General features: G+C 40.0%; 1 protein-coding gene across 1 annotated transcript in view; it reads left to right on the top strand.

Moving 5' to 3' along the window:
* PCID2 (PCI domain containing 2) overlaps nt 1–11,331 on the top strand; it is a 43,781-nt gene continuing 32,450 nt past the window's right edge. Inside the window, exons 1-2 of the mRNA XM_006883957.1 lie at nt 1–36; nt 11,074–11,163. Coding sequence (XP_006884019.1) covers nt 1–36; nt 11,074–11,163 — 126 coding nt within the window. The remainder of the gene's footprint in view (nt 37–11,073; nt 11,164–11,331) is intronic.

The raw sequence follows: 11,331 nt of genomic DNA, 5'->3' as shown, positions 1-11,331 counted from the left end.
ATGGCGCACATCACCATTAATCAGTACTTACAGCAGGTAAATCTCTTCGCAGGGGAAGGGCCGGTGGTAGTGTTTGGGTAGATAGCTGTTGTCACTTTTGGATTCCATTTTTCACCTCGAGTTTTTTGAGGTCTGTAACTACTACTCTACTGTTCTCTTTTGTTACTTTTAACTGTCTGGGAACTACTGATGGGTAACGGTAACATTCTTATTCTGAAAGATTGAAACGAAGCAAGACTCTTCGACATAGTAGAGCCTCTCATGCTTTAGGGTAAAAATGACAGAACCAGGACGTACAGTAACCAGACAGAGCTTTACTGTTTGCCACTCTGTCATTTTTCCTTGGAGAAAAACATCATGCTTGGAAAGATGGAGGCACAGAGAAGGAGAGGAAGACCCTCAACCAGGTAGATTGATTTTAGTGACTGCAGCAGTGGGCTTAAATGTGTCAGATATTGTGAATGGCACAGGTTAGGACAGGGTTCAGACCTGGTGTTCATAGGGTACCCAGTGACTCGACGGCACCTAACCACAACAACTGTGCCGTTTTGGATCCACACTCATGCTTGGAAAGGTGAAGGATCAGTGAAAGACCCTCATTGAGGTGAATTTTTACAGTGTCTGCTGCAGTGGACTCAGACGTGTTGACAATAAGGATGGCACAGGGTAACTTCAGATCTCTTGATAGAGTAACTGTATGTAAGTCGTACTTGACTCAGTGGCACTTAACAGCTCTGTCTAATTTTTGCTGAGCTTTTCCGAGCTTGTTTGCATTAATTTAAGGGGTACTTAAAGGAATGATTTATTTGTGTATACTTAATGTATTTATTGGAAATTCAGAAATGAACCATAAGGTCGCTACAGGTCAGTTTGGGGATGAGGGAGGGGGGTGGGGTTGGAGGGAATAGGGACTAGGGAGAAAGTGTTAGTGGTTCACGTAGGTCAGCAAACGACCGAAGCCCCTTTAAACACTGGCCAGCCATTGACGAGTTTAATCAAGGGACTTTTATTTCAGATAGGGACTGTTGGAAATGTGAATTAATTAACTTGAGGTGATTCAAACAGAGCATGGAGGATTTTGAAGCTCCCATTCTTTGGGCATGTTGCCAGGAAGGCCCAGTCATTGGAGAATGACATCAGGCTTGGAAAGATGGAGGACAGCACAAGGGAGGAAGAACTTAGATGAGCTGGATTGTTTCAGTGACTGGGGTAATGAGGGTAGCTATGTCAGAGACAATGGAATTGACTCAAGATAGAGCAGGTTTCATAGCCTAGTGTCAAGAAGCAGTGCTGCAGGCCCAAAGACATGTGGTTCGAGGGTATGAGCTTCTTCACAGGACAAGGATGGGCAGTCTCCTCCCATGCAGTTCTGAAAACCCTCTAGAGGATCAACTATGGGTCAGTATTGACTCTATGGCACAACAACAGCGGGTTTTAGATCTGTTGTACATAGGATTGCTATGAGTCTCAACACTTGTTGAGTACTATAAAGTCAATTGACAATTATTAATATGTTCATCAACAGTTGAACCATAGCTAACCCTCCAGCAGGTTTCAGAGGCAGTTAATTGAACAGTTAATTGCCTGTCTTTCTTCTGCAGAGAAGTTGGTGAATTTTAACCACATGCCTTTGGGTTGCCAGCAAAACTCCTTACCATTAGACCACCAGAGCTCCCCCTCCCACTTTAAATTGTATTGTCGTAAAACATAAAATAAAATCTGGATCAAAGACCCATGACCTATTGCTATCAAATCAATCTGACTTTGAGTGACCATATAACACATAACAGAAAAAGCATGTTTCTTAGGGCTTCCAAGACTATCACTTGTTACAGAAGCAGCCTGCTGCATCTTTCTCCCATAGAATAACTGGAGGGTTTGAATGGCCAAGTCTTTGCTTAGCAGCTAATCACTTAACTTCCTTGCTACCCCAGCTACCTCTAGACCAAGGAAGCACTCTTACAAATCTTAGCATGGTTGTATTTTACATAAAACCAGCTGCTGTAAGGTCACTTCCATCTCATGGTAACCCACATGTATGCCCCGGCCCGTGGGGACATTCAACGGTGACCCTAGGAGAGGAAGAAAGAGAATGGGGGGCACAGGAGACATTGAGACAAGATGAAATTTCTGATCAAGTCTCGACTTTATTGAAATCATACAGAGATATATATAGGAGAACGAATGAGGGGAGTGGAAAGGAGAAGTAAGGAGACTTAGCAGGGCATTCCCAGTAAGCCAAAACCTGTCCTCCCAGGGTGGGGTAAACTGAAACTTATCCTTCCAGGGTGGGGTAAACTGAAACACAATGGGGGGAGTGGAAAGAAGAAGTAAGGTTGGGTGTTCCCAGTAGACCAAAACCTGTCCTCCCAGGGTGAGGCAACATGTCCAGGCATGTCCTTAGAGAATTACAAAATGGCTTCGGTTAGGTAGAACAAAATGGCTCTCAACAAATCCTCCTTTCTTTCAATAATTATTTGAAGACTGCAAAAGCGCAACAGCATTACCCTTGGTGCTCTCCTGTTTGACCAGGTATGAAAGCAGTGCCTGTCTTAGGTTGGACACCGCACCTGCTGATCTTACCCGTCATGGGCTAACCCAGCAACTATGGCGGGGCACCTGTCTTAGGTTGAAACAGGGGCCGGTGTCTCTTACCTGTCTCTGGCTGCCCGGTTTATTAGCTTGTATCACCAAGGATTTTCTTTATCGGCCATTTGCAGTCTTTGATAATGGACTTGTATGGGAGGGGAGGCTATGGATAGGACCTGCTGCTTTTAGGCCATAATTGATTGAATATACATTCTTTTGTTTTAAATTTTTTGTCACAATATGCACTAACCCAATTAAAATCTTAGCCGTGTGGACTTCTTGTGTTGAAGCTACAGCAGAAGTAGAGACAATCATAGGGATAAGAGAAACAATTTCTACAATAACAAGTCCTACAGCTCTCTTGGTTCTTAATGATAACTTATATAAGAGGAGGATTCTTTAGAATAACAACTGAATCATCCTTGGTAACAGAACTAATATAGTTAGAAATTTTACGGGAATAATTTACATTAAATTTTGGATAATCACCAGTGATTACATTACCAATTAATAAGACATATGGTTCAGGACTTTGGCATTTGTGACATTACATCCCTTACATTTATCTTTTGTTTTACAGAAAATATTTATAGATCCAATACTAGCAAAAATTCTTCATATCAATAGTCCAAATTTCTTCTACTGATCCTTAGTTAGCTTCGATTTTATTTGATGGAGCCCAATCGTACAAATTCCAATCTGCAGTACCACTTTTCTCCAGCTGAGAGGGTGAAGTAAAGGTAGATCTGGAACTTATGTCCTTTAAGATTCAGCTTGAATCCTCGTTATCAGAGTCAGCAATATCACCATCTTTAATTTCTGTCAGGCAAGACATCTTCTGCAGAGCGTACCAAGCTTTTCAGGAAGGCACTTTGCACTTTCACAGTTCCATGGAAAAACACAAACATAGCCTCGACCATATATTAACACAGGGTCGGGTCTTTTTCATTGCTTTGTTAATGCATCCTTCTGTTTAATTTCAGTATACCTTTACTGTATGTTTCACCATTGTCTGTCTGCGGCAGACCTTTTATAGTCATCAGAAATTAAAAATTTAAAATAAACTGTGAGAAATATAATTATTTGAATTTAGGGGATGTAGTATTCCAATAATTCCCCCTTTCTTTATATAAATTTTGATAGTAGTTTTTATTTTTACTCCTACAAGTTTTCATTTAAAGTAGAACAACTAACACAGACACACACAACTCACATAGACTTGTAGTGCCGGCCACTGGCATGTGTATTTTACAATACTGGCTGAAACATACGGAAATTTCTACCTAAGCATGTATGAAGGTGATAAGAGGATGACAAGAGCTGATTTTTCGAAGATCTCTTGAGACAAAAAGTCTCTTTTGGTGCCATGAGATGTTTGAAACACCCTCTCTTAGCATTTCCTCGCCTATGAGATTTGAAATTCATACTGATATTAACTTTATATCTGTCTCTACTAATTTCTTTTTTACTGAAACCTTTAAACTGTATGAGCTCATCAGTATTATAACTTTGAACACAAGACAAAAAGACAACAAACATGGCAGACAAAAGACAAAACAAGACAAACATTGAGGCCTCTTATAACATCTTTCTCATTCTCAATTGTTCTTCATATTTCTGTTAACACGTTTTTCTTCTTATTCTTACCCATATTTTAGACTCTGAGTTTTAGCAAGACTATAGACTTCAGCATCTGGCAAAGCAGGGATAGATATAAAAGCTCCAAATTGTTTTAATAAATTTCTTTCCCATAAATTAGCACTAATGTATAGCACATAAAATTGCATTTGAGCCCTTTGGTCATCAGATTCTGCACAAATATTCTTAGACCTTTAAACAGTGAGAGAGTTAATGTTAATTTTTTGCAAAGGCCAATTAAGAGACTAATTATTTTTTACTAATAACAGACACATTAACTTTTATATCCACAAGACCTGTAAAAGAAATTTGATTAACAGAAAAAGATAGGACTTTTGATCATTAATGACGGTTTTTCCAAAACAAATATTTCTCAGTACTTCCAAATCCTCTTACTTTTGATCTATTAATAGTAGGAAATGCATGATAAGGGAGAAGCAAAATTTGAGCAATTATTTAACTGGTTTGTAGGAAAAGGAACAATATTTTTATTACTTCTAATGAAGAGTTTAAGATACTAAAGAGCTGAACAGAAGATTCCAAAAGCAAGTCAGAATGACAAAGCAAAATATTCCCATGAAATGTGCGATGAGCTAGAATTGGAATAACTTATGAGCAAGAGTCTATGGTGATGAAGGAAGAAGTTCAAGAACAGCTAAGATTTTGTTAATGAAATTTTAGTAAGAAAAAGTAGTGACCGGAATTTTCACAGGGCCAAAACAATGGTAATAGTCATTTAAACAATCCTCTACCCTATGCCATTGCTCAGAATCAGTAGTTCCTTCTTGCAGAAACCATGGGCAAATTTCTAAAAAGAAGAAAAATGTCTTTAAATCTTTTTTAGTTACCCTTATATTTCTTTGCCTTGAGGGAATCCTTGATCCCCTTTACGAACAATTCATGTTCACTTAATCCCTGTCGCATAATTTTGCTGCCCTTACCTCCTCTCGTGCCTCTCTCACAGGATGGGTAATCCTGTGGCAGATTACCATGCCTGTCTCACAGGGTGAATAGTCCTGCGGCTGGCAACAATGTGAGTCTTCACTCGTGGTCCCTGACTCACAGCGACTCAATGGATGGACCCGCCAGTCACTTCTGGTCACTTCTAGCGGGCAGCGTTCATCGTCCTTCCTTGTTCCTGGGGCCCCACGTTGGGCGCCAATTATGCCCCGGCCTGCGGTGACCCTAGGAGAGGAAGAAAGAGAATGGGGGGCGCAGGAGACAAAGAGACATTGAGACAAGATGAAATTTCCGATCAAGTCTCGACTTTATTGAAATCATACAGAGATATATATATAGAAGAACAAATGAGGGGAGTGGAAAGGAGAAGTAAGGTTACTTAGCAGGGCGTTCCCAGTAAGCCAAAACCTGTCCTCCCAGGGTGGGGTAAACTGAAACACAGTGGGGGGGAGTGGAAAGAAGAAGTGAGGTTGGGTGTTCCCAGTAGACTGAAACCTGTCCTCCCAGGGTGAGGCAACATGTCCAGGCATGTCCTTAGAGAATTACAAAATGGCTTCAGCTAGGTAGAACAAAACGGCTCTCAACACATGTATGTCCGTGTAGTTGTTGTTATGTGCCATTGAGTCGATTTAGACTCATGGTGACCTATGAACAACAGCTCTGAACCCTGCTCTGTCCTGAGACAACCTCACTACTGTTTCTGACAGAGCTGACCCCACTGCCACAGTCACTGTGTCAATCCATTTCGTCCAAAGTCTTCCTCTCCAAAGCTGACCCTGGACCCTTCTAAGCATGATGCCTTTCTCCAAGGACAACATGCCCAAAGTATGTGAGATAGAGTTTCAAAATCCTTGCCTCCCAAGAGCAACCTGGTTTCACTAGTAGAGTTCATTGTAGAACTGTGTTCAATTAATTTTCTGTGGCTGATGTTGTGTGTTTTTTTTGGGTTTTTTTTTTTTGCGTGTGTGTATTTTAATTTTATCATTTTGTGTGTGTGTACCGTCAAATAGGATCTGACAGGTACAGGAGATTGTCCCTCCTTCTCCAGCAGAGCATCTGGTGGATTAGAACCGTGTGCCTCTGGAATTGCATTGCAGCTTCTTGCCACTAGACCACCAGAGCTCCATGTGGCTAATGTTTTTAGAGGTAGATCTCTAGGGTCTTTCTGTTAGGCAACCTTTGTGTAGACTCCAATCACCAGCGTTTTGGTTAGCAGCAAGCCCATTAACCATGTACACCACTCAGGCACTTCAGAACTTCATATCTTGGTGTTAGGTGCCATCAAGTCAGCTGTGGCACAGTAACCAGTGCACAGCCAAATGAAACCTGCCTAATCCTGTGCTGTCTTCACAATTTCCTCTGTGCCTAAGACATTACAGCAGTTGCTTGGAACCCATCTCATTGATGATTCTTCTGTTTTGCTGACCTTTTTTCTTTTCCAAACATGATATTCTTTTCCAGGGATTGAGGTCCAGGGATAGGGTCCTACTACCCAACGACATGCCCAGAGTCCCACTATCCTTGCTTCTAAGGAGCATTCTGGCTGCACTTCTTCTTAGACATTTTTTGTTCTTTTGACAATGCATCATATACTCAGTACTTTTCACCAGTGCCACAATTGAAAGGATCAGTTCTTCTTTGGTCTTCCTATTCATTTTCCAACTTTCACATGGTGCACCCTTATCGTTAAATTGACCTCTGTTTTCCTTAGCATTTTACAGGGCCCCCTTGATGGCAGATTTACCCAGTGTAATAATGCATTGTTTGATGGGTGCTGATTGTGGATTCATTTGAAATGAAGTTCTTGAAAACTTCAATCTTCTCTCCATTTATCATGATGCTGCTCATTGGTCCAGGTGTGAGGATTTTTATTTTCTTCATTTTCACCCATTTTGAAGGTTTTGTCTTAGGTCTTCTTCAGTAACTGCTTCAAGTCCTTCACTTTCAGTAGGCAAGGTTGGGCAATATGTGTACTACAGATTTTTGTTGATTCCTCTTTTAGTCCTGATGACACATACTTCATATAGTCCAGATCCTTGGATTATTTGTACTTCAGTCCACATACAGATTGAATAGATGTGGTGAGGAGATACAGTCTTGGCATTTCCTGATTTTAAACCATGCTGTAATCTCCTTGTTTTTCATATGTGTGTGTGTGTGTATGTGTGTGTGTGTGTGTGTGTGTGTGTGTATAGAGAGAGAGTTTCTTGGTCTGTATATAGCTTCCATGTGAACACAATTAAATGTTCTAGAATTCTCATTTTAGTCAATGTTATCCATAATTTATACTAGTTAATGGATAAAGTAATACATTTCTGAGCATAGTATATTTACACTATAAGATGCTAATGGAAATACAGATATATTTTTAATAATGACAGCATAGATAAACTTTTAATGTCAAAGAGATATTAATAATAACATTAAGAGTATACATACTAATTAAAGTGAATGTCAGAAAGGCAAACATGACATTGCAGTATGATATGGTTATGGCCATCAATTCTCTGTTAGTGAGATGAAGTAACATAGTGCTTACATGCTGACTGCCAAGGGAAAAATTGGTGGTTTGAACTCATCAGCTACTCTGCCGGAAAAAAAAACCCAATCATCACCTGTAAAGATCACAGCCTATGAAAATATATCCGTGTATATAGCAGGGAGCTCCGGTGGCCTAGTGGTAAGAAACTGAAGACATGTGGTTCAAATCTACCAGCTGCTCCGTGGGAGAAAGGTGGGTAATGCCCTCCTATGTGATTAAATTGCCCCTGAAAACCTGCTATGAATCAGTTCCAACTTTATATTACACAACAACAACAACAACAACAACAACATCAGGGCATACCAGAAAACAAAGATTTTCACCATGGGCCAATTGGCAGCTTCATAATGAATGGAGAAGAGATTGAGATTGTTGATTACTTCAGCTGGCTTGATTCCACAGTCAACACTTTTGGCACCAGCAGTCAGGAAATCAAAAGATGAATTGCATTGGAAGTCTGCTGTCAGAGACCTCTCTAGAGTACTGAGGAGTAACGATGTCATTTTGGAGACTAAAGTGTGCGTGATCCAGGACATGGTCTTTGCAGTTACTTGCTATACATCTGAGAGCTGGACAATAAGGATGATAGAAAACTTCTTAGGCATGATCAAACATTTTGAAGGACAGAGTTAGTTGGATTTACAGTTTAAGACTATAGTTGTAGAAGACATTGAGGTAGGTTAGTATAACATTGTCCACAAAGACAATACATCATCTTGTAGTTATGTGCCGTCACTTGTGACTCATAACAACCCTATGTACTACAGTGCTGAAACCTGCTCTATCCTGTGCCAACCTTATTGTCTCTGACACACTTATCCTCATTACCTCAGTCACTAAATCAGTCCATCACATTGAGGATCTTCCTGTCTTGCATTGTCCCTCCACCCTCCCAAGCATGATGTCCCTCTCCAAAGACCGATTCCTCCTTGCAACATGCCCAAAGTATTTTAGACGAAGCTTTCAGAAGCCTTGCCTCTAAAGAGCAGCCTTGTCTCACCTTCTCTAGGACAAACCTGTTTGTTCTCTTGGCAGTCCATGGTATATTTAGTACTCTTCCCCAGCACCGCAGCTCAAAGGCATCTATTCTTTTTCTATCATCTCTAGTCATTGTCCAGCTTTCTGACGCATAGCAAGTAATTGCAAAGACTATGGCAAATGACATTGTTGCTCTTCAGTACTCTGTAGAGGTCCCTAACTGCAGACTTTCCCAATGCAATTAGTCTTTTGATTTCCTGGCTGCTGGTATCAAGAGTGTTGATTATGTCTTACTTTGGTGAATAATATGAAGAGTCTTAAAAATCTTGTAAGTGGCCATCTAAGCTGCAACTATTGGTCTCTTCTCATCCAGAGTAAAGCTCTGTAGCAGTTCAAAACATAAATGCAAGTGAACAATCCCTCAATTTACATGTTTTATTGAGCATCAGTAACCAGCAATCTTCTAATCCTTTTCTTGTCTGTTATTCTGTATCCACATTATCTGGATTTGACTGGACTCCTAAATTTTTTTGTCATTTTCTATTTGTCATTCTCTTACACACTGCTGCTTTGAGTGTTTCATGTCCCTCTTAAGTGTCCACTGTCCATTTGCAGCACAGAGAACCTCTTACATGGTACCTCCACACAGAACAAACAAACTAAAGCTCAAAAAGCTTATATATATCCAAAATTGAAGTCTTCCACCCATTGAAATGAACCAAGGTGGTGTGGCTGTCAACTGAAAGGTCAGTGGTTCAAACCTATTGTTTGTGGTGTGTGAAAAAGATGTGGCTGTTAGCCACCTTAAAGATTCTTCACTCAGTGTTGTTCCTTCGAACTCTCGTAGACTCTCCATTGGGTTTCTAAAGCTGTAAAGCTCAATGAGACTGCTCATTTTTTACTGTGGAGCTGCTGGTGGGTGCAAATCCCCTTTGCATCAGCAGCATAATTTTTTTTAGAAAAGCTCTGTGTGTGTATTCTTTTCTATACTCTATATAAGTAAATTTTCAAATTTCTGTCAGTGTGACTACATAAAACTAGGATATTGTTGTTGTTGTGAGGCACTATTGCATGGACTGTCAGTCATCATGACCCTCTGAACAGTAGGTTTGAACCTTGTCCTATCCTGCGCCATCCCTATGATCTCTGATTACAGTCACTGTCAGTCCACCTTGTTGCCAGTCTTCCTTTCTTTCCTTTACACTTTGCTTTTCCCAGCATGATGCCTTATTTTCAAGGTTGGTGCCTCCTGACCATAGGCTTGAATTTGTTTTTCAGTTCTCTCAGCTTGAGAAATATTGAGTGTCTTCTTTTCTTTTGGTTTTCAAACTCCAGCAACTCTGCACATTTTGTTCTCAAAGCTGCCCTTTAAAATCTTGGTTTATTTCTTTTACTTTAGACTTCTCTTTGTTTCAGCCTCTATATTCTAGTACAGATTTCAGCGTTTCTTTTGACAACCATTTTGGTCTTTTCTTTCTCTTCTGTCTTGGTAGTGAGAGTTTGCTTGTTTTCTTCATGGTTGATATTGATGTCATCCCGCAATTTATGTGGTCTTCAGTCACTGGTATTCAATACATCAAATCTGTTCTTTCGATGGTTTTGAAATTCAGGTGGGATTTTGGTTGTACTAAGGTCATATTTTGGTTGTCAAGGATTTGTTTAACTAAAATAATTTGCCTTAAGTTAGTAACCAGATAATAAGCCACTGGCTTACTCTAGTTCTCATTATTTTTAAGAATAAATAACCTGCTTCCTTGCCTTTAGAAGATTGTATTTTGAAATGCAGTCAATGTTTGCTGACTTAAGAGAATGCCGATTTGGCTATATTTTGATTATTTTTACTTTCCAAGTAGAGAAATTTCATTTTAATGGTATAATGTATTGTTTATTAAATACAGAAGGAAAAAACCCCACCCAAACCCACTTCTCTTGGGCCCATTCTAATTCACTGTGACCCTCTATTGGGTTTCTGAGGCTGTAAACCTTTAGGAGAGGAAATGGCACATCTTTTTCTGTGGAGCAGCTAGTGGATTAGAAATGAAAACCTCTCTGTTAGCAGCCCAGTACCTTATATCCTACATTACCAGAACTTCTTTATATAGAATAACTCAAAAACTCATTGCTGTTGGGTTGGAGCCAACTTATACCTCCCTCTTCAGTGTGTTTTCAGAGACTGTAAATCACATAGGGGGACTGCCTGTCCTTCTCTGGAAAGTCTGGTGGATTCAGACCACCAGGAAGTTGCCCCATTTGGGTTCATAGCACAGTTCCCTGTACAACATTACCAGATTTGCCTCCTTATGTAACATGAAAATAGTATGTTTTATTTTCTACTGAGGTTTTCTTTTTTCTCCCAAATGTTTTAGGTATATGAAGCAATTGACAGCAGAGATGGAAGATCTTGTGCAGAATTGGTGTCTTTTAAGCATCCTCACGTTGCAAATCCACGACTTCAAGTAAGAGTCATCTACACAAGTTTAGAGAGAAGTATATGGCAGTCAGTTCAAGAGTTTGAACAAGAAGCAAACTCATACCATTTTTATTTTAAAATGTCCAAGTTCTTTGATAATTTAAACACTTCCAACTCTAACATTTGTTGAACATTGGCTCTGTGTCAGATACTG

Source organism: Elephantulus edwardii, unplaced genomic scaffold, assembly GCF_000299155.1.
Source record: "Elephantulus edwardii isolate Elephantulus edwardi_28Jun2011 unplaced genomic scaffold, EleEdw1.0 scaffold00030, whole genome shotgun sequence".
Lineage (NCBI taxonomy): Eukaryota > Metazoa > Chordata > Mammalia > Macroscelidea > Macroscelididae > Elephantulus > Elephantulus edwardii.
Note: the sequence above shows the minus strand (reverse complement) of the source record. Positions and strands in the feature narration are given on the sequence as shown.